The 23,825-nt window shown below is 43.8% G+C and overlaps 1 protein-coding gene and 1 long non-coding RNA gene across 4 annotated transcripts in view; both read right to left on the bottom strand.

Annotated features, from left to right (window-relative positions):
• LOC133249781 (uncharacterized) overlaps window positions 1–23,825 on the bottom strand; it is a 419,931-nt gene that overhangs the window by 259,340 nt on the left and 136,766 nt on the right. The gene's annotated exons all lie outside the window — the stretch shown is intronic.
• Window positions 17,603–23,825, bottom strand: part of TMEM150C (transmembrane protein 150C) — a 112,113-nt gene continuing 105,890 nt past the window's right edge. For 2 of the 3 annotated variants that reach the window (XM_061420603.1, XM_061420605.1), the window contains exons 7-8: window positions 23,309–23,486; window positions 17,603–19,767 (exon numbers count right to left, since the gene is read on the bottom strand). In XM_061420603.1, coding sequence (XP_061276587.1) covers window positions 19,559–19,767; window positions 23,309–23,486 — 387 coding nt within the window. In that variant the 3' untranslated portion in view covers window positions 17,603–19,558. The remainder of the gene's footprint in view (window positions 19,768–23,308; window positions 23,487–23,825) is intronic. The other variant, XM_061420604.1, reaches the window with a different exon arrangement.

The following is a 23,825-nucleotide window of genomic DNA, read 5'->3' on the forward strand; positions in this document are numbered from 1 at the left end:
GTATACATGGAGTCTAGAAAAATGGTACCGATGAACCTGTTTGTAAGTCAGGAATAGAGATGCAGACATGAGAACAGACTTGTAGGCATGGTGGGGGCAGGGCAGGGTGGGATGAACTGAGGGAGTAGCGTTGACACATACATACTGCCACATGTGAAATGGACAGCTTGCGGGAAGCTGCTGCATAACACGGGGAGCTCAGCCCAGTGCTCTGTGACAGCCTCAGGGTGGGATGAGGGGGTGGGCGTGAACTTCAGGGGGAGGGGACACATGTATACCTATGGTTGATTCACGTTGTATGGCAGAAACCAGCACAATATTTAAAGCAATTATCCTCCAGTTAAAAATTTTAAAACGGGTACCAGACACACTGTAATTTATGGTGAGTAGTTGAGGATAGAAATAATTTAAAAATATTTAAATAATTAAAAAATTAAGAGAAAACTGAAATATCAGATTCAGTTTGTCAGCATGGGCTGGGAAGGAAGGGGGGGGGGGAAAGGTGAGTGGGATCTTTCTGAGGTCCTAAGAAATGCATTCATAATTGATGTGGTGGAAAAGGATCTTAGAAGAACTTGAGTTATCAAATAGGCTGGTTCTGAGGAAGAAAAATGCCTGAGAGTGGGGAGTGAGCTAGGAGCTGAGTTGGAGTCAATCATGATCCTTAGTAACAGAAAAAGGAGAAAAATCTCACCTCTGGAATTTCCAGAAAGAGACAAAGGTATTAAATTTGCTAAGCATCTTGCCTGCTTCCTTGATAGCTCAGTTGGTCTCCTGCAATGCAGGAGACCCTGATTCGATTGCTGGGCTGGGAAGATCCCCTGGAAAAGGGATAGGCTGCCCACTCCTATATTCTGGCCTGGAGAATTCCATGGACTGTATAGTCCATGGGGGTCACAAAAGGTTGGACACAACTGACTGACTTTCACTTTTGCCTGCAGAGATATCAGGGGACAAAGGCCTCTTAAAGCTGTGGTTCTTTTTATTCCTGTTAATCCAGATCTGCCTTGTGTTAGTTGCTCAGTCATATCCAATCGCATGGACTCTAGCCCACTAGGCTCCACTGTCTATGGAATTCTCCAGGCAAGAATACTGGAGTGGGTAGCCATTCCCTTTCTCCAGGGCATCTTCCTGACCCAGGGATCAAATCCAGGTCTTCCATTTTGCTGACAGATTCTTTACTATCTGAGCCACGAAGCCCAGTTGTGCTCCCTCCCACAGGAGCACGGATTGTCAATCTTGTGTCGATAAAGTTGGTTTCTTAGAAGCCTCACACAAAAGGGCTTCTCTAATCTTACCAGCACTTCTGGGTAGCAGGGCTTCCTGTTTGGCCTTCTGCAAGGCTGGCTTGAGTTGCTAAGCTTAACTGGTGACTTTTCACCAAGACAGGTGCATGGCAGCCTTTGTCCAGCAGATGGTGCTGTTTCTCTGGGGACTAGCAAGTGTGTCCTCCCGAGATAACAGCGGATGGCGCTAGGAGTTAGCGTTAAGAGAGAGAACGTGTGTGTGTGTGTGTGTGTGTGTGTGTGTGCATGCGTGTGCGTGTGCGTGTGTGCGTGTGCGTGTGCGTGCTAGGAGTTAGCGTTAAGAGAGAGAACGTGTGTGTGTGTGTGTGTGTGTGTGTGTGTGCGCGTGCTAGGAGTTAGCGTTAAGAGAGAGAACGTGTGTGTGTGTGTGTGTGTGTGTGTGTGTGTGTCCCGCCCTTGTGATCCCCTGGACTGTAGCCTGCCTGGCTCCTCTGTCCACGGGATTCTCCAGGCAAGACCACTGGAGTGGATTGCCGTTTCCTTCTCCCAAAATCAGTGTTCAGTTCAGTTCAGTCGCTCAGTCGTGTCCAACTCTTTGCGACCCCATGAATCACAGCATGCCATGCCTCGCTGTCCGTCACCAACTCCCGGAGTTCACTCAGACTCACGTCCATCCAGTCGGTGATGCCATCCAGCCATCTCATCCTCTGTCGTCCCCTTCTCCTCCTGCCCCCAATCCCTCCCAGCATCAGAGTCTTTTCCAATGAGTCAACTCTTCGCATGAGGTGGCCAAAGTACTGGAGTTTCAGCTTTAGCGTCATTCCCTCCAAAGAACACTCAGGGCTGATCTCCTTTAGAATGGACTGGTTGAATCTCCTTGCAGTCCAAGGGACACTCAAGAGTCTTCTCCAACACCACAGTTCAAAAGCATCAATTCTTCGGCGCTCAGCTTTCTTTATGGTCCAACTCTCACATCCATACACGACCACTGGAAAAACCATAGCCTTGACTAGACAAAATAAGTGTATTTGTCCTTAAATCCATGTCAGTATTTATCCTTAAATTCATAACATGATATTACGGAAGTCAGAGTAGTTTGAGAAAAAACAGCAGTAATATTGAATGAAATCTAGCCACTAATGTTTCTCTTCCTTCTTTGTTCCCTAAGTCACATTAAAAAAAAAAAAATCAGTGATTTTAGATAACTGTTTTTTCTAGATGCAGTGTTAAAATGAACTTGTTTGGGGTAACAAAACAAAACAAATCCTTGGAGTACAAAGTTGAATGTAGTATGTGTAGAAGAGTTTGTTATTCCCACCACCTGTGCCTAGATGGTAAACTGCTGTTATCTTCAACCTCATGTTTAAGAATAATTTGTAGTTTTTGCCAAAGCATTGGAGACACTCTAACAGAAATAAAATTCACTCTGCAGATTTTACCCAAGTTATTCATACAAATATTTATTAAGCATCTACAGTGTGCTGTAAGGGCATAAAGTCCCTCCCTACTCTCAGGGTACATCCATTTTTAAAAAACTTTAATTAATTGATGTTTGGCTGTGCTGGGTCTTCATTGCTTCCAGAGGGTTTTCTCTAGTTTCAGTAAGCAGTGGCTACTCTAGTTGAGGTGTGCAGGCTTCTTATTGCGGGGGCTTCTCTTGTGGAGGACAGGCTCTATGGTACACAGACTTCACTAGTTACAGCTCCTGGGCTCTAGGTGCCCAGGCTCAGTAGTTGTGGCACATGGGCTTTATTGTCCAGAGTCATGTGGGATCTTCCCTGATCAGGGATGGAACCGGTGTCCCCTGCATTACAAGGCAGAGACTTAACCAGTGGACCACCAGGGAAGCCTCAGTACATTCATTTTTGGAGGCAGCAGTCCATAAACAATAAATGATAGAAAATTAGACACCAGTAAATGCCCTGAAGAGAAAATAGCGCACAGTGGCTTTTTACAAGGAGGATGCTAAGAAGGTGACATCTAATCTGAACATGAAAGACTAGACAAGAAAGAAACTGGAAGGAAGACTATTCCGTGAAGATGGAATAGCATGTCGTAAATATCTAGGGCAGAGCTTGGCTTATTTCAGAAATTGAGAGCAGGCCAGTGGCTGGATGTCATCAGAGAAGTGGGTTGGAGCTAAATCATCAGGCCTTGGTACCACAATAAGGAGTTGGGGCTGTTTTCTGCAGGTGGTGGGAAGCTCCCAGAGAATTTTAAATGGGAGATGGCATGATGTGAGTTACATTTTTAAGGGAATTCTCTGTTGGATGGAGAATGGATCGTAGGTGGGCAAGAGTGGACGCAGGAAAACCAGATAGATGTATCAGAGTTGAATGCCAAAGCAGAAGCTGCTTTAGGTATTTTATTCAGAGAGGGATTTAAAACACAGAGTGAGACATTTGTGAAATCAGTGGGAAGGACTAGAGGAGGAGTAGTGGCGGGTGGTACTGCTGGATTACAGAGTTGAAGGAAACCCCCAGTAGTGGAGTCCAGAGTTTGAGAATCCTGCCACCACTGACATGGCTGCTCAGGGCTGGCCAGGCACTGGAATACCAAGTTTGCCTGTTACAGCTTCTTCCAAACTGGTACTGTGTCACCTTGCTTACCAACAGCAGTACCAGTAGGAAGGTTGCCTCTGGGTCTTGCTTCTCTTTATTAACTTGGTGCTAGTACATTTAATGGACAGTATCTAATTCTAACCTAGAGCTCCTACACATTAGGGTGTCTGGGACATGTTTTTAGGTTTATAATGTCTCCAGTTTGTGAATAAAATGGTGCTCGAGAGAGACAATTTGCTAGATCTAAGACAAGATTATTGTGGTAATACAAGTAAAGGATGGTGGTGGCTTGGCTTGGGATGGCAGGAGTGGAAATAGATGGAAGTGGACACATTGAGAGTATGTTTTAGAGGCAACAATGATAGCACATGTTTATTGATTGGATTTGGAAGAAAAACTTTTCTATTTTTTAGCTTGAGGAGTTGTAGCATGTAAAGTGTGAAATGCCAGTGTAGACATGACCAAAAAGCAGTTGAATTTAAGCCTAGAATTGAGGGCCTTGCCTTGGCTGAAAATCAGGTTAGTGAGTTCATTCTGAAGATGCTATCAAAACCCAAGTCATTTATCCTTTAAAAATATAACACATAAGAAGAATGTTGATAGAAAGTCTAGACCGAGCCCCTGGGCTCTAACGTTACAGATCAAGCTAAGGAGAGAAGTCAGCAAAGGAGTTGGAAAAGGATTGGGCATGGAGGAAGGAAAGTCAGGGGAGTGACGTGTGAGCCAAATGAAGAAGAGAGTGCTCAAATGTGTCAAGTGCTGGTAAGCAAGTCAGTTGAGAATAGCAGTGGTACTAGGATTAGACAAATGCAGTCTCAGGGCAGTAGTAGGAATAAAACAAAGATTAATTCAGGGACTTCCCTGGTGGCCCAGTGGTTAAGAATCTGCCTCCCAACACAGGGGACACAGGTTCAATCCAGGGTTGGGGAACTGAGATCCCACATGCCAAGGGGTGACTAAGCCCATGTGCTGCAATGAAGGCCCCAACACAGCAAAAATAAATAATTTTCTTTTTTTAAGTAAGATTAGTTTAAGCTGAAGAGAGAATATGAGGTCTAAAGATTTACCAACTTTGTGGATCTTTTCAAAGAACAAACTTTGGGGTATTTTAATCCTCTGTTTTTATCTTCACTCTAATCGTCATTATTTCCTTTCTTCTGCTTGTATTGGGTTTAGTTTGCTCTTCTTTTTCTAGTTCCTTAAGGTGAATAGTTAGGTTACTGCTTTGAGATCTTTCTTTTTTTTTTAAAAAATGTAGTTATTTATAGCTGTGAATTTCCCTCTGAATACTGCTTTCACCGCATCCTGTAGGTTTGGGTATCTTGTGTTCTCATTTTCCTTTATCTCGAAGTATTTTCTAGTTTCCCTTGTGATTTCTTCTTTGACTTATTGATCGTTTAAGAGTGTGTTGTTGAATTTCCACATACTTGTGAATTGTCTAAATTTCCTTCTGTTACTGATGTCTTGTTTCATTCCATTATACTTGGAGAACTTAGAATGATTTTGATCTTTTAAAATTTATTGAGACTTGTTTTGTGGCCTAACATATGGTCTGTCCAGGAGAACATTCTCTGTGCCCTGAAGAGTGTTGTTTTCTGCCACTGTTGGGTGGACTGAGTGCTCTGTGGATGTTCACTGGGTCTAACTGCTGTATAGTATTGAGCCTTCTGATTGTTTTTTCCATTGTTGAGTGTGGAGTATTCAATTCTCCATCTATTATTGTTGAACCATTTCTTCCTTTCATTGTCTGTTTTTGCTTTGTTTACTTTGGTGCTCTGTGTTAGGTCTCTATCTGTTTATAAGCTCCTTGCTGGATTGGCTCTTCACTACAGCGAGTGAACCTCTTGGTCCCTTGTAACAGTTTTTGTCTGAACCTCTGTGTTACCTGATGCTGGTGTAGCTCCTCCAGTCCTGTTTTGGTTACTGTTTACATGGCATGTCTTTTTTCATCCTTTATGTTCAATCTGTTTTTACCTTTGCATCGAAAATGTGTTTTGTGCAGATAGCGTATCATGGGTTGTATGTCAAAAATCCATTCTGCCAGTCTCTGCTTTTTGATTGAAGTTCAGTTCTCCACATTCCATGTAATTACTGGTAAGGACTTTGTTCTGTCGTTTTTCTGTTGGGTGCAAACTTGTAATTAGAAGATGAATAAGTTCTGGAGATCTGACACATAACATTGTGATTATGGTCAACAATACTGTGCTATATTCTTCAGAATTCATTTCTGCATTTCTTGTATCTTTTTTGTTCCTCAGTTCTCCAGTATTGCCTTCCTTTGTGTTAAATACGTATTTTCCAGTATGCCATTTTAATTCCCTTGTTGTTTCTTTTACATTATGTTCTTGAGTTATTGTATTTTCCTAGTGGTTTCTCTGGGTGGTTATAATTAACATCTTACAACAATCCATTTCTAATTAGCACTACCTTAATTTTAATAGATATAAAACTCTGCTCATATATAACTCTATTCTCTGCCATCCCTCTGCTATATTGTTGTCACAAATTACATCTTTATTGTGTGCCCATGGACATAGATTTATAATCATATCTTTATGCAGTTGTCTTTTAAACCAGGTATGAGGGGAAAAAAGGAGTTACAAACAACAAATATATTTATATTTTCTTTTAATGGCTCAGTGGGAAAGAATCTGCCTTCAGTGCAGGGGATGCGACAGGAGCCATGGGTTCGATCCCTGGGTTGGGAAGATCCCCTGGAGAAGGAAATAGCAACCCAGTCCCGTATTCTTGCCTGGGAAATCCCATGGTGGGCTACAGTCCATGGGGTTGCAAAAGAGTCAGACACAACTTAGCAACTAAACAGCAACAATATTGTATTAGTTTCCTAGGGCTCCAAAGAACCGCAGATTGGGTGGCTTAAAGCAACAGAAGTTTATTCTCTCACAGTTCTGGATGCCAAAACTCTGAAATGAAGGTGTCGGCAGAGTTGGTTCCTTCTGGAGGCACCAAAGGAGAATCTGCCCCTTGTTTCTCGCTTCTCCCGACAGCTGCCGATGCTCAGCGTTACTTGGCGTGCAGAGGCATCACTCTGATCTCTCTCCGCCTCCAGTGGCTTTCTCCCTGTGTGTCTGTGTCTTCACAGACTGACTTCCAGGAGATGGGATTAGGGGCCGACCCTACTCCAGGATGACCTCATCTTGACTGACTGCATCTGCAACAATTCTGTTTCTAAATAAGGTCACGTCCTGAGCTGTTGGGGATTAGGACTCCAACAGATCTTTTTGGGGAAACACAAGTCAACCCCTAACACCAGGAACATGTCAGAACTTTTCACAGCCCTTATTTGCCAAAGTATCTCATTCTCCACTCTTTCCTCTCAAGCTTTTTAGTCAGTCTGTCATTAGTCCCAGTTGTTCTACAGTACTCCGGGTAGCCGTGCCTAATCCACGGACTTTAAACTCTTTTTTATTTTAATCTATTATTTATTTTTGGCTGCACTGTGTCTTCATTGGTTTTAGGGTGGACTTTCTCTAGTCATGGGAAGCCGGGGCTCCTCTTTGTTGCAGAGTATGGGCTTCCATTGCACTGTCTTCTCTTGTTGCAGAGCACGGGCTCTAGGCACAAGGGCTTCAGTAGTTGCAGCACTTGGGCTCAGTAGTTGTGGTACAGGCGCCTGATTGCTCCAAGGCATGTGGACTCTTCCCAGACCAGGGATCAAACCTGCATTGGAAGGCAGATTCCTATCCACTGCACCACCAGGGGCATTTTTGACAGTTGCCCTTGGGTAGGGTAGCTGCCTCAACCCTGGCGGAATTCTTAGTTAGGCAAGATAAAGGCGAATGCTTTGAGCCAGTCCCCCAAGAAGCCACCAGATGGTTGTCATGGACTGAACTGTGTTTCTATGCCCTCTGCCTGCCCCCTCCAACCCCTCTCAGATTCATATGTTAAAGTCCTGACTTTCATTGTGACTTTCTTTGGAGATGGGAACTTTAGGAGGTAATTGACTACAGCCATGAAATTAAAAAAGACACTTGCTCCTTGGAAGAAAAGTTATGACCAACCTACACAGCATATTAAAAAGCAGAGACAATACTTTGCCAACAAAGATCTGTCTAGTCAAAACCATGGTTTTTCCAGTAGTCATGTATGGATGTGAGAGTTGGACTCTAAAGAAAGCTGAGCACTGAAGAATTGATGCTTTTGAACTGGGGTGTTGGAGAAGACTTGAGAGTCCCTTGGACTGCAAGGAGATCCAACCAGTCCATCCTAAAGGAAATCAGTCCTGAATATTCATTGGAAGGACTGATGCTGAAGCTGAAACTCCAATACTCCAACACCTGATGTGAAGAACTGACTCATTTCAAAGACCCTGATGCTGGAAAAGATTAGGGGCAGGAGGAAAAGGGGACGACAGAGGATGAGATGGCTGAATGGTATCACCAACTCAATGGACATGAGTTTGAGTAAACTCTGGGAGTTGGCTGGACAGGGAGGCCTGGCGTGCTGCAGTTCATGGGGTCACGAAGAGTTGGACACGACTGAGTGACTGAACTGAACTGAAACTGAAGGTTAGATCAAGTCATCAGGATGAGGCCCTGGGCTTCCCTAGTGGCTCAGTCAGTAAAGAATCTGCCTGCAACACAAGAAACCCTGGTTCGATCCCTAGGTTGGGAAGATCCTTTAGAGAAGGGAATGGCTATCCACTCCAGTATTCTTGCTTGGAGAATCCCATAGACAGAGTAGTCTGGTGGGTTACAGTCCATGGAGTTGAAAAGAGTCAGACACAACTGAGCGACTAACACACACATACACACACAGAGTGGGGCCCTAATCCAGTGGGATTTATGTCCTTATAAGAGGAGGAAGAGACCCCAGAGAGCCCTCACTGAAAACTGAATTGGCCAGAACCTTGATCTTGGACTTGCCAGCCTCCAGACTGTGAAAAAATAAACTTCAACAAGCAGCCTATGCTTTTTTATTTAAACTGCTGCTTGAACTAACACATAGCTCAAAGCAAACAGCCACAATTCTCAACAAATGGGGTCCATTTTTCTGCTCTTACCTGTACCAGAAATACAGGCTGTTACTGTCAAGGCCACCCTTGAGCCTGGGAGCAGGGCTGGGACCAAAGAGAGTTAAGACACCACCACGCTCTCTGTTTTTACTGAGACTCAGCTGTTCTTGCCTTACGCCTTTCCCTCTGGGCTGCTGCAAACTTTTACTTACTTTCCAGGATTTTGAAAAAGTCGATTCTGACAGGTTTTGCCAGTCTATTTGTGCTTCCTTGGAGGGAAGGACTTGTTTTGTAATTAATTAATGTGTTTATTTGGCTGCACTGGGTGTTAGGTGCGGCATGTGAATTCTTAGTTGCGGCACATGAATTCTTAGTTGCAGCATGAGGGATCTAGATCTCTGAGGAGGGATCGAACCTGGGACCCCTGCACTGCAAGCTTGGAATCTTAGCCACTGGACCACCAGGGAAATCCCTTGGAGGGAAAGACTTGAGGTTCCTTGTGTGTTAGTTGCTCAGTCATGTCTGACTCTTTATGACCCCATGGACTGTAGCCCGCTAGGCTCCCCTGACCATGGGATTCTCCAGGCAAGAATACTGGAGGGGGTTGCCATGCCCTTTTCTGGGGTATCTTCCTGACCCAGGGATCGGACCTGCATCTTCCCACATTGCAGGTAGATTCTTTACCATGTGAACCATCATGGAAGCCCCATACTGTCATACCAAAAATAACACTTTGACCCCAACGTGATTTAAACACACAACCGTCTGGTCTGGAGTCAGACACACTATTTTGTTGCTCCAGGAAGCCTTCCCTTACTCCTCCATTTTCACTGCTGTCATCCCACCGTGCTCTTCAACAATATAATGTTGACACTCCTCCCACTAAGAGGGTGGCGACCTTTGTTCCCTCCTTGAGTCTGGGCGGGAGTGTATGACAGCTCCAACCGAAAGAGGCCCACAGAGGTGACACTCGGACTTTCCAGGCTAGACTGTGAGAAGAATACAGCTTCTATAGCCTTTTCTTCAGGAGCTAGGGGTTGGACACTTGCCTTGGGGAACCAGCCACCATGCTGTGAGAGCCCAAATTAGCCCAGGTGGAGAGGCTCCCGGGGAGAGGAAAGGAGGCCCCAAAGCTGGGACTGCCCTGGTGGTCAAGCAGCTAAGACTCGAAGCTCTCAATACAGGGGACCTGGGTTCAATCCCTGGTCAGGGAACTAGATCCCATATGCTGCAACTAAGAATTCACATGCCACAACTAAAGAGCCTTCATGTCAAATAAAGTGAAAGTGTTAGTCACTCTTTGTGACCCCATGAACTATAGCCCACCAGGCTCCTGTGTCCATGGGATTCTCCAGGCAAGAATACCAGAGTGGGTTGCTATTGCCTTCTCCAGGGGATGTTTCCAACCCAGGGATCAAAGCTGGGTCTCCCAAGTTGTAAGCAGATTCTTTACCTTCTGAGCCAACAGGGAAGCCCAAATAAATAATAATAAATAAACTAAGACCCAGTTCAACCAAGTAAATATTTTCAAAAAAAGGTCCCAGGCTGACAGCCAGCCTCAATCTGCAGACATATGAATAAACCAGCCTTCAGAGGCTTTGAGCCTTCAGCCCTCAAGGCTTCCAGCTGAGACCTCAGACCTCATGGAGCAGAAATGAGCTGTCCCTGCTGTGCCCTGTCTGACCCGCAGAATCTGTGAGCATAATACACAGTTGTTTTTATGCCACTACATTTTGCGGTAATTTGCTAGGCAGCCACAGTAACTGGAAATTCACCAAGTGAGTCATAGGGTATCAAGCAGTGGACAGACAACTTGTCCCTTTCTGTGCAGATGGATTTAAAGGGCCCGTGTTCAAAAGTGTAGGAGATTGGGGAGGTTGGGGGAAGGGGATGACCAGCAGGATTATAACACAGATTCCTTTTCCTCCCTCCAAACAGCGGCCTCTCTTGTCTTCCTCCATTTTCGCAGTGTCCCCACCTCCCCAATCATCCAGGCTTGAAACCTCAGAATGTCTTTATTTTTTCCTTTCCTTTTACCCTCCTGGGGCTTTCCTGGTGGTTCAGATGATAAATAATCTGCCTGCAATGCAGGAGACCCGGGTTTAATCCCTGGGTCAGGAAGATCCCCTGGAGAAGGGAATGGCAACCCAGTCCAGTATTCTTGCCTGGAGAATCCCATGGACAGAGGAGCCTGGTGGGGCCACAAAGAGTTGGACACAACTGAGCGAGTAACACTTCACCCTCCTGGAGTAACAAATCACACCCGCTGTCTTTTTCATAGCGCCTCACAAATTTGTTCTTTCCATTCGTAACAGTCTGTGCTTGAAATTCCAGGAGTTCATTGTTACCTACAGAATACAATGCAATGAGATGGAAATAGACACCCAGTAATAATAGGCATCAGGCTTTCAGGTTTCATGCTAGAAAAGGGTAGGCTTTAAAGCTTTCCAGGGGCAAGTGATGATAATACTAATAGACAGTATGTGGAAGTCTGCTGTATTTTGAGAAAGCGCCTCCAGGGCTATTTGAGAAGCAAATCAGTGGGTAGTCTCTGGAGTACTTCTTTTTAAGTTAAGTTAAAGACAAACATTTATTTATTTTTGTTGCACCCTGTGACTTGTGGGATTTTAGCCCCTTGACCAGGGATAGAAACTGGACCCCATGCAGTAGAAGCTTGGAGCCGTAACTAGACTACTGGGGAAATCTCTGGAGTGCTTCTAATCCCTGGATCTACTTGGTTCCTGTGTTTAATCCAAGCGCTTTTTCTCCAGCCTCTCTGAATGACCTTGGCTACAGATCTAAACTTGGTTTACAGACATCTAGAGGTGTTAGGTGTTGACTGTTAAATAAATCTCTTAGTTCTAGCTTATACCCTTTTCTTTATCTTGACCCAAACAGTATCTGTAAGGAGAGTTTTTGACGAGCTACATTTAAAAAATCTGAGTATGGGACTTCCCTGGCAGTCCAGTGGTTAAGACTCCATTCTTCCAATGAAGGGATTTTGGGTTCAATCCCTGTCAAGGGAATTAAAATCCCACATGCCATACAGTGTGTGTGGTGGGGGGGAATAAAATTTTTTTTTTAATCTGAGTATGACTTGCAGGCTCATCTCAGCTTCCTGTCTTAAAGCCATGAAATAGATGCAATTTTCTTCAGGTAAGTACCCAGTTATCCAAAAATAGTGATTTTATTTTTGAAGCTCTAAAAGAGAAAATCAGGTTCTGACACAGAGCTTGCATGAAGATTACTTCAGGTCCTAATTAGAACCTGAGTATTTAATGTGTCCTACTTGCTGCAGACATCATAAGAAATAACCCTTTTTATAATCTGGAATTTCCTCCTTAAGACACAGGAAAGCTGTTTGCTATGAGAAATGGAGGAACAGTTGCATCCTCTGAAATCTGACCCTGTTACCATTGTTTCCTAAGTGAACACTGAGTAGCTCATATTTACAAGACTAAATATTAAAAAAAGAAAAAGAAGAATGAAAATAAAACTAAAGGAGGGGGCAGAGTTGTCGCTAACAGCCACTTACTTAAAAAATACTTGCTAAGCACTTAACTGTGTGCCAGGCACTGTTCTAGGAACCAGGTATGTGACAGGCAAAAATCCCTGCCCTCACGGGGCTTGCCTTGTAGGGTAGAGAGGATACACTAATAAGATAAGTAAAATGTGTTAGTGTTATGCATATAAACATTTTCATAATTATAGGACCATGTTTTTTAAAAAATGCTGTGGAGCAAAATAAAGCTGAAAAGAGTGACGGTGCTGGAATGGACTCGAAGGCGGTGAATCCTAGAGGCCAGAGGGGCCCCAGTGAGAAAGTAACCCTTGAGGAGCTGGAATGGACTCGAAGGGGGTGAATTCTAGAGGCCAGAGGGGCCCCAGTGAGAAAGTAACACTTGAGGAGGTGAAGAAGGTGGGGGAAGACGGTCAAGTCAGAGGCGGTGAATCCTAGAGGCCAGAGAGGCCCCAGTGAGAAAGTAACACTTGAGGAGCTGGAATGGACTCGAAGGCGGTGAATCCTAGAGGCCACAGAGGCCCCAGTGAGAAAGTAACACTTGAGGAGGTGAAGAAGGTGAGGGAAGACGGTCAAGTCAGAGGTGGTGAATTCTAGAGGCCAGAGAGGCCCCAGTGAGAAAGTAACACTTGAGGAGCTGGAATGGACTCGAAGGCGGTGAATTCTAGAGGCCACAGAGGCCCCAGTGAGAAAGTAACACTTGAGGAGGTGAAGAAGGTGAGGGAAGACGGTCAAGTCAGAGGTCTTAACAAATGCAAAGGTCCTGAGGTCAGAGCATGCCTGGCTCTTAGGGGAACATATGGAGTCAGAGGGACTAGATCAGAGAGAATGAAAAGTAGAGAGGCAAGGACTTCCCTGGTGGTCTAGCAGTTAAGACTTCATGCTCCCAATGCAGGGGGCCTGGGTTCCATCCCTGGTCAGGGAATTGGATCTTACACCCCATAACTAATGCCTCATGTGGCAATAAAGATCTCAGGTGCTGCAACGAAGACCTGGCTTGCAGCCAAAAATTTTTTTTTTTAAGGTGAGAAGGCAGGTCCTATTGGCCTTTGTAGGGCATTTCAGTGAATTGGGCTTTTAGTCTAAGTAAAAGAGAAGCCACTGGAGGATTTTAAGTGGAGTGTGATGATCTAAGATCGTTTTGAATGCTGTGTTGAGGACAGTCTGAAGGGAGCAAATGAAAAGGCAGAGAAACTAGTTTTTGTAGGCTATTATAAAAATCCAGGAGAGATGGAAGTGGTTTGGATCAGATAGTAGCAGGGGATAAACTCTACTATAATTTGGAGATAAAGCAGAATGAATTTGCTGACAGATATGGGTGTGAGAGAAGGAAGAGATAAGAATGACTTCAAGGTTTCAGTCTGGCAACTCGAAGATGAGTTGTCTTTAACTAATACGGGAACATGCCTGGAGGAATGACTTTAAAGGGATCAGATCAGGACTGTTAAACTTGAGGTGCCCTTGAGGGGAGATGCCACAGAGGTAGTTGAATATATAGGCCTGGCATTTAGGATAAAGGTCTGGGCTGGAGAAGCTGCGAGAGGTCAGTAGATGGCAACAGTTCAAACTAGAAGACTGGACGAAGTCACCAAGAGCAGGAGCATAGACGAGAAGGAACAGTTCCGAGGCCCGAGCCACGGAACCAGTGTTAGGATGGTCATCCAACGTTAGGATGTCTGGGAGAAGGCGGCCCAGGAAAGGAGACTGAGGAGTGGACAGGAACAGGAAGGAGACTAAGAGTGTGATGTTCTGGAAGCCACATAAAGAAAGTGTGGGTGATCCAGTTGTGAAGCTATGTAAAATATTAAAAGAATGAACTGTGTCTACAACATGACAAGGAGAACTTGAGGAAAGCAGGTCCAGTGAAGTGGTACAAGCAACGAGTGGGTTCAGCAAAGAACTGGTCCTACTGTGTAACACAGGGAACTATATTCAGTATCCTGTGATAAACCGTAATGGAAAAGAATATGAAAAAATATATATATATATATGGATAACTGAGTCACTTTGCTGTACAGCAGAAATTAACACAACATTGTAAATCAACTGTATTTCAATACATTTTTTTAAAAAAGAAGTGGGAGAGGGGCTGGGAACAGCAAATATGGACTTCTTGTTCTTTTGTTCGCTTTAAAATTTATTTATGTATTTATGACTGAGTGGGTCTTCATTGCTGCCTGGGGGCTTTCTCTAGTTGCAGCCATCCGGGCTCCTCTGGTTTCAGTGCACGGCCTTCTCGCTTTGGTGGCTTCTCTTGCTGCAGAGCGTGGCTCTAGGGCACAGTGGCTCAGTAGTTGCAGTGCATGGGCTCAGTTGCTCCGCAGCATGTGGGATCTTCCCGGACCAGGGATCGAACTCATATTCCCTACATTGGCAGGTGGATTCTTAACCACTGGACCACCAGGGAAGTCCTTGTTTACTTTTTAAGATAGGAGAAATAAAAGAATATTTATGCTAATGAAAAGATCTTTGCTTTTCCAGTGATGGACCTAACCTTCTCACTCACCTTCCCTTGCGCTTCAGATATGGATGTTTGCTGTTTCTTGGAACCCTCACTTTGAGGAATGTTAATAGGGAATCTGAACAGATAGAGAACTAGTCATCGTCACCACGATAACTAGCAAATTACAAATTTCAGGATATGCAAGTTTTGCTTTACTATACCATGTGAAAATCAACTTGTTTCATATGTGGAATTCTCTTTCTCCAAACTTCCCACTACTTTGGAGGACATGACACATTTTAAATGTGGCTGAGAGTCCTTAGACTTGGTGGAATTGCACTTCTGTCATTTAGCTGCTGTTTAGATGGTTCTTCACACTTGTAATTAGGTGTTTAACCCAACCCCACAGTTCGCCTCCTTTCTCCATTTCTGGATGATGATGAGTTTCTTTTTTTTTTTTTTTTTTGGCTGCATGGTGTCTTAGTTGCGGCCTGCAAGATCTCTCATCTTGGTTATGGCATGTGGGATCTTTAGTTGTGGCATGCAAACTCTCAGTGGCAGTGTGTGGCATCTTGTTCCCTGACCAGGAATCAAACCCGGGCCCCCTGCATTGGGAGCGTGGAGTCTTAGCCATTAGACCACTAGGGAAGTCCCTGTTGATGAGTTCTCTAACAATTCTCCCATTTCAAAGGAAGGACAGTAACTCAAAAAGTCTTTAAAACTTAATGTGAATCAATTAGATTTCAATAAAAGTAAATCAATAACATTCCACCTCCAACCCCCGTAAAAAAACCTAAATATGAATCGTGGCAGTAAGTCACAAGGTTGTTGACAAAGGCTTCTCCCACTCTGGGCACATGGCCAGAGAGCCACCCTTGGCTATGGTGATTTGCCCTCACCAGTGAAATGTAAGCTAAGTGATGTTTGTCCTTTCATAGTGGTTTTAAGACCACTGAGCAGTCTCCCACATCTTCTTGGCTGTCAGCAGCTATGGAAACAAGTGTTAAGATGAAGACTTAGAGGTTCCCTGGCAGCCCAGTGGTTAGGGCTCTACGATTCCACAGCAGGAGGGCTTGAGTTCGATCCCTGGTCGAGAAACTAAGATCCCACATGGTCTGTGGTTGTGGCTAGGGGAAAAAAAAAGATGAAACTTCTATCAGCCAGTATTTGAGTCATAATGATGAGCAGAGCCTCCTTGCTCATCCAGGATAGACAGCTAGTATGAAAAATAAACTTTAGTTTCGTTAGTTTTATTTTGGGAAGGCAAAAACCTAATTCATCCTGACACAGTGCCTAAGGACAAAAATAAGCAGTGATGTACCAGTCTCCACGATAACCAGCAAAATGCAAATTTCAGGATATGCAAGTTCTGCTTTTCCATACCATGTGCAAAGAAAATCCAATAAATAACACAGGTAACACAACTTGACCTCACTGTCAGTTCTCCATTAAATCAAAAACTATTGAACCTCGAATGTTGTTTTTGAAATATTTCTCTCCTAACCAGGAAGGGCACTTTTCAAGAGCCTTAGCTGGACTACCAGAAACGCAGTGCAGCGTATCTCCTATTGTGTTCTCTGGGTCGTCTGCGTTAGCTCAAGAATGCTCACTCCAAATGCAGGCTCCCTGGTCTTGTCCTCCTAGATGAATACTGTGGTCCTTAACTCCTAGGAGGTTCTGTCATCTGGATCTTCATGGGTCTGTGTGCTCTGATACAAAATTTTATTTGGTCTTTGTCTTTGGTTCCTGCCAAAAGCTCCTAAAACTCTTGGAATTTTCCAAGTGATAGGGCGAGCTTTTGTTTTTCACAATGAGCCCCTTTGATCACACTTGAGTTTATGCTCATGAGATCACTATGGGTGGGGCCTCTAGATGGCCTCAGGGTGAAGCTGGTCACCATGAAGACCAAGTGGCCAGATCTCCTGCCGGACCTCCAGGCAGGGGTGGGGGAGGGGGCTGGAGGGGAAGGTCTATACCCTCTTCAGCAGTTGGGATTCAGAGAGCTCTGTGTTGCTGAGCACACTGAACCCTGGGAGGATGGCGTGCCCCTGCGTCCCTTGATTTCCTTGTCCGTGCATTTCATCCACTTGGCTGTTCTGAAGCTATAGCTTTTCTTAAGAAATTGATTTATTTATCTTTGGTAGCACTGGGTCTTTGTTGCTGCACCTAGGAGACTGGGATTTACTGTCGTCGTGATGCACGGGCTTCTCATCGCAGTGGCTTCCCGTGTTGCAGAGCACAGGCTCCAGGCACACAGGCTTCAGCAGTTGCAGCACACGGGCTCAGTAGTTGTGGCATACAGGCTTAGTTGCTCCGAGGCATATGGAATCTTCCTGGACGTAGGATCGAACTTCTGTCCCCTGCATTCGTAGGCAGATTCCTATCCACAGTGCCACCAGGAAAACCCAAGCGATATCTTTTATGATAAACCAGCAAACTGAAGTAAACTGTCTTCCCAAGTTCTGTGAGCTGTTCTCAGGAAACCACTGAAGGGAGGGGTAGGGAGTTGCGGGAACCCTCCAATTTTATGACCAGGTTGAACCTAAGGTAATCTGGGGACCTGATGCTTGTGACCAGCATAGGAAGTGAGGGCAGTTTTGTGGGACTGAGCCTTTAAGCTGGTGGAGTCTGGCAGTAACGTTGGGTAGTGTCAGAATTGAACTGAATCGTAGGACACCCAGTTGGTGTCTAGAGAATCAGAGACTTGGTTGTTAGTGTTCCCAAACACCCTAGAAATATGCTATCCGTGTAACACTGAAGTTCATTTTCAACATAATGTCTCATTGGGTTTACCTATGTTTAAGTATTAGAGAAGAAATGTTCTTTGAAGAGGCCAAAAAAAAAAAAAAATCACAATTCTGCATAAAAGAATTTTATTTAGCGATCAGATCTCAATGAATAATGCCAGTCATTGCTTGATTCTGTTAAAATGTGCTATTAGATATACTCTTAAAAAGTGTACAGTGCATCACCAAAAGCTATTTAACTTGGATTGTGTAGAGTAAAAGAAAACTTCATAAATCTTTGTTCCTTGATAAAATTTTTAAAATATAAAAATGAAAAAAAACCTCCAAAGCAGTATTCAAAAATAACAAATGTCCCCTTGGACTATTTACAGTAAGATGCCTTTCTAATAGGAGAACACTCTTTTTCTCACATTTTACTTGGCTGTTAGAGGTATTCTCCCTCCCCCACCTCATGATTCCTTCCATCTATCTTGCAGGAAACGTCATCTTCTCTCTCATTCATCTTTGAGTCTTTCTCTGATACACCCTTTTCCTACTCTAAATTACCAGGAATTCTAGTCAGCAGACGTTGGTTGAGCACCTAATGTGTGCCAGGCACTGTGCTAAGAAGTAGGGATAAATACAGAAGTGAAAAGTCATTGAACCCCCTCCTCAAGAAGCTCAGAGTTTGTGTTGAATTAAAAAAGATTGTTCACATTATAGTCCTTGAAATCTCAAGTCCCTGCGAAGTGAATTTGGGGATTTCTTGAAACAAAGTGCACTCACAGCGTCAGCTTGGCCCACTCCAAGACATTTTGAATTTAGAATTCTGCTCATTTTTATGAAACACAGCCTCTGTAAAGCCCAGGCCTACAGTTTGAGTTCTAAACTCTTTGCAGGTGGAAACTGCATGCTGGGTTGTAGGGGACCAGCTGAAACAATTTGTTTTGGCGGGGAGGGTACCCTTCTAATTGGCTCCTACAAATTCTGAATATGAAAAGCCCTTAACCTCCTCACCCCAATACAAAATTTAAGCCATAGGTAAGTTTGAGAAACTCCCCTCTTATTTGAACCTCCAACAAGATGCTCTAAAACTCCTATCTTTGACAAATGTCCAGAAGAAGTTCTTTTTATTACCTTTGTGCTTTTCTGTGAATATTTTCTTGGCTTCAAACATAAAATTGAGCCTACAGGTGACCTTCCCCTCCTCGCTTTATCATGGTTAAACCCCAGACAAGTTTAGTTCTTGCATTTGGTCTACATCCTCTGTATCCATGAGACCTTGAAAGACCCATGGTAGTTACTTACGAAAAAAAAAAAAAGGCAAATCATGAAGTAGAAAATAAAAACCAAACATAGCGTACTATAGAAGCAAAAACGAAACCACACCCTGGCTGCCCCCATCTCTCCATGCCTGGCAGACCTTGGTCCTGCAAATATTCACACTGGGGAATATTTCTCAGTCACAGGAAAGTCCAAATCACGTGGTGGACTTCCCTCTCACAGCTTATAGTGTCGAATCTGGTCAGCCAACCGCTGAACGACGATGAAGGGAGTTTCTTGGGAAAGTTCCATCCTTGATCCCACATCGTCCACAGGTTACGAGGGGTCACATCTCTATACAGTGCCTGTCCAAGTAAATGATACTCGGTCCATTCAAGAGCCAGATTCACAATTTCCTCATGAGCTGGTTCCAAGCCCTTTGGATCGGAAGGCAACGTTGGGAGTTGGCATTGTTCCCACGTCACATTTGGCCTGCCCTACCCAAGGTAGGGTGATCACGGTGGCTGGAGTACATGAAGAGGACAATAAGAACGCGGGTGTTGGGAGAGAGGGGAAAAGACGTGATCATGCACAAGCTTCTTGCTCTGTCGTGCATTATATTTTCAGTGTAACAGCATGTGTTTCGACACACAGGGCTTGTGCTTTTTCGTTAAATAACTCGCCCTGAAAAGCTCATTTGGCAAATGTGGCCACGAATGTGTGTGTGTGGTGTGTCACGAGGTTGTGTGTCAAGTCCTCTGGGTGTGTCCTGGCCCCTCCCTCGCTGCCACACCCACCTGCCCAGCAAGGAAAAGCTGAAGGGTTACACCTGGTCGGTTTGATATTCGGAAGCTTCAGACAGGCTTTCTGAGAAGCTTAGGAAGTTCTCCTGGTATTCGGAGCAAACGATCTCATAGCGATAATGCCGGAACTCCACAGCAAATGTGCCAAAGTAAGACAGGAAGCACATGACCAGGCCCCACTGGACCCTGGCGGCGTACATGTGGATGCCTTGCGCCATGAGGATGAAGTCTGGGGAGAAGTGGTCAAGGAAAGTACCTCTGTCAGCCACGTTAAGGCTGGGCTCTTCTCTGGGCAGAGACAGGTTACAGGAAAGAGCCAAAGAACTTGCCAGCGCCAGCCGAACTCTATCTACATAAATAATACGAGGCCACGTCATGCAGCCCTTCCTTTGTGCCAGACATGCTTCTAGGTGCTTTCATGGAGCACCTAGCTTGATCCTCACAACATCCTATTATCTTCAGTTTGTTTAAAATGGGGAGCACAGACTGATGAACCTATTTTCAGGGCAGCAGAGGAGACGCAGACATAGGGAACAGACTTGTGGACACAGCGGGGGAAGCGGAAGGAGAGGGTGGGACGAATGGAGAGAATAGCATGGAAACATCGACACCACCGTATGTAAAAGAAACAGCCAGTGGGAATTTGCTGTATGACTCAGGTAACTCAAACCGGGGCTCTGTGACAATCTCAAGGGGGTGGGATGGGGTGGGAGGTGGGAGGGAGGTTCAAGAAGGAGGGGACATATGTATACCTATGGCTGATTCATGTTGATGTATGGCAGAAACCAACATAATGTTGAAAGCAATTATAATTCATTATCAATTAAAAATAAGTAATTAAAAAATTAGGGAGTACAGGGGCACGTGTGCATGCTCAGTTGCGTCCAACTCTTTGAGACCCCATGGACTGCAGCCCTCTGTCGCTCAGTCACATCTGACTCTGCGACTCCATGGACTGTAGTTTGCCAGGCTCCTTTGTCCATGGAATTTTCCAGGCAAGAATACTGCAGTGGGTTGCCATTTCCCACCCAAGTCTCTTGCGCTGCAGGCAGATTCTTTACCTATTGAGCCATCAAGGAAGCCCTTAACATAAGGAAATGGAGGCCAAATGGGTAACACACGTATTAACTGGTGGAACTGGGGCTCAAACACAAGAACTCTGACTCCTTGCCCATGCATTTGACCACTATTCTCCATGGCGACCTAATAAACTGTGAGACTAGCTAAAGACTTATAATTCCAAAGTAATTCTTTGGCCAGAAAAATAATGTTGTATTTTTAAAAGACACTGCAAGTGACTATGGAACAATGTGTACTTACCAAATAGTGAACCACATCCATATAAGCTGTGTTTGTTTTTGCAATGTTACTAACAATGTTTAAGTGGCACTCCTTCCTCTCTCTAATTTTTATTATTGTTTTTCAGACAATATTATATAGGCTGGTTTCATTCCTGGTGTTGCATTTAAACTTGTGCCCGAATAAAAATAGGCAACTTAAGAAACCAACGGAACAGATGATATGTCTATGCCTGAATATTTATGAAGTATATGCATATATGTATACACACACACACACACACACACACTTCAGGATATATAAAGGTAGGAGCTTGGAAGAAGAAAGGTTCACAATATTTTTGATTGCAGGAGTTTGCAACCCCAGGTCATGGACTGCTGCTGGTCCACAGCCTGTTAGGAACGGGGCTGCACAACAGAAGTGAGTGGCAGGCAAGGGAGCGAAGCGTCATCTTTGTTTACAGCTGCTCCCCATTGCTCTCATTACACCTGAGCTCCACCTCCTATCAGATCAGCAGAGGCGTTAGATTCTCATGAGAGCATGAACCCTATGGTGAACTGCCTGTCCAAAGCATCTAGGTTTGGCACTACTGATGAGAAACATCCTGAAACCATCAGCCTCTCCCCCACCACCCCAGTCCATGGAAAAACTGTCTTCCATGAAACGTCCCTCGTGCCAAAAAGGTTGGGGACCAATGCTCTAGGGAAAGGCTAAGAGGTCAAGGACTAAATAAAGTTATTTAGAAAGTCAGAAATGTTCCCTTAGAATTAGTTCTACATTCAGAACTTAGACTTAAAATCTTGGGTAATTTTTAGAGAGCAAAAAAGTACATGAGAACTACTTCAGCTAAACTTTGTTCTCCTGACTAGACTTGGATCCATTCATCAGGGAACCAAGAAATGGTTCCAAGTCTTCAGAAATAACATGGATCAGAATTGTTTAGTATAAGCTCAAAATTAAAAATAATTCAAAACCTTCACATACTCTTCTGACTGACAGTTCAAAATATTGCCAAAACAATATTATTATTGCTTAATAGGGGAGGGATACATCTTCAGATCTCACACTGGCAGAATTCTGACCTGTTTACTCATAAAATAATTGTGACTTGTTTATTCAGATTACTAGTATTTCTCAGATTACTTGAATTTCAAGTCCTTTGATGTTCTCTATCTAATGTGACCATAGAACTTCAGAAAACCCCTAAAATGACTGAATGGCAGTCATTCAGACTGCCATTCAGACATAGAAATAAACACCCCTAAATAATCCACTAACTAAAGAATGTCTTTGAAGACTAAATGTTTTCATATTTTAAAGCCACTCTAAGTAAAAGAACTGAGCCTGAGTTTAAAACAAACTGACACATTCCATGTGTGATCTTGGGTAACTAACCTCTGTTACTATTCTTGTTAAGTGAGGATTAAAAACGTAGACACATTTAAAGTTGCTTAGAATAATGTCTACCACATTATAAGTGCCCAATAAATACTGGCTATTCATGAAGACTGTAATAGTGTTAGTTTACAGTTTGCCATCTAGGAACCTTATTCCCTTCTTCTCCATGGTTTCCAGAGGACCTATTGGAGTGAACACTTAGGAATGATTGATCTGATTGGTGGGCTCGGAACCGGCCTGCTTCCACTGGGCTCTGCTATAGTAGGTGGGGTCACTGTTCTCCACCCTAGACTAGTCCCTCTGCAATCTGTTTGGGGTTCAACTGAGTGAAGTGCTGTTCTCTGTCTTTCCCTGATTTCTCTACTTGTTACTGGGTGGATAAGTTGAATTCTAAGGTGTGAGAGAGGAGGCCTGCACAATTCTCCTTTCCAGGTTTACTAGGAATAAAGGCTGATTTCTTCACACCCATTTGGCTCCTTGTGACTGTTCGTCATTGGTTCAGACTCCAAGGGAGGAAGGGAAATAGCACATCAAAACCTCAAAATTATTTGTTTGGGACAACAGTGCATGCCGTGGTAATCTAGTTCTTGAATTTCTTTTCCAGAAAAGCTTACTTGTTTAGAAATGTATTTTTGTCTCTTGAAATTCATTTTTACAGTTTAATAAATTAAATGAAATAACAGAGCCATGATAAAGTCACAAATGAAAAAAAATTGTCAAGATGGAAGAAATAAAGCACAATTCTCTCTTGGATTATGCATTCTGTCTATTTCACAAAAGGAAGCCTTATGTCATTTGTGATAAGGAGAATGCATGACACCATTCCTACAGATTGAAACAGTTTTGAGCAGGCAGTGCTTGTTTTATTTTTAGTTCTCCATCTCCTCTTTGGCACGAAAAGGAGGTCTGAGAGTTTTCAGTTTTTACTTTTACTTTTCGTTTTTTCTAACATTCTGAGATGATCTGACAGTATCCTAAGTAACTAAGAATGGCAGTGTTCTCATCTTCTACAAGGACAAGTCATCTGTGTTTTAATCTCACGGGCAGAGACCCTTTTCACACTCAAAGGATACAGAGGACCACGCAGAGAGTGATAGACGCTGAGAGAATAACTCGTGGAATTCCAACCTTCCGTCCTTCATTCTTGATGTTGACTTTGAGTGTCAATGCTGCCTGAATCCAGCAGGTCAACGTGCCAAATCCAAAAGTCAAGGAAGTTCCGACATTATGGATTTCTTCATCATTTGTGAGCTAAGGGATGAACAGATAATGACCTGTGGAGGCCCGTTCAGAAAATACATACAGGCCAGTGGAACACATGAAGGAGAAAGAAATAGGTAAAGAGATGTTCTAAGAGTGGGCTAACAGATTGTAGAAAGAGCAATCTTTATCTCCACCAGCTCTTTGTGTCTATTCTCCATTGGTTTGAACTCTGAGGGAAAGAAGGGAAATGACTAGTACCCTCAAACCTCAAAACATTTGCTAAGATGAACCAATGAATGAACAAGCAGTGGTAATTTAGTTTTTGAATTTGTTTTCCATAAAAGCTTTGGAGAAAAGTAAAAGAAAAAAACAGGAAAGTTACCCATA

The sequence above is a fragment of the Bos javanicus genome, chromosome 6 (assembly GCF_032452875.1).
Source record: "Bos javanicus breed banteng chromosome 6, ARS-OSU_banteng_1.0, whole genome shotgun sequence".
NCBI classification, from domain to species: Eukaryota; Metazoa; Chordata; class Mammalia; order Artiodactyla; family Bovidae; genus Bos; species Bos javanicus.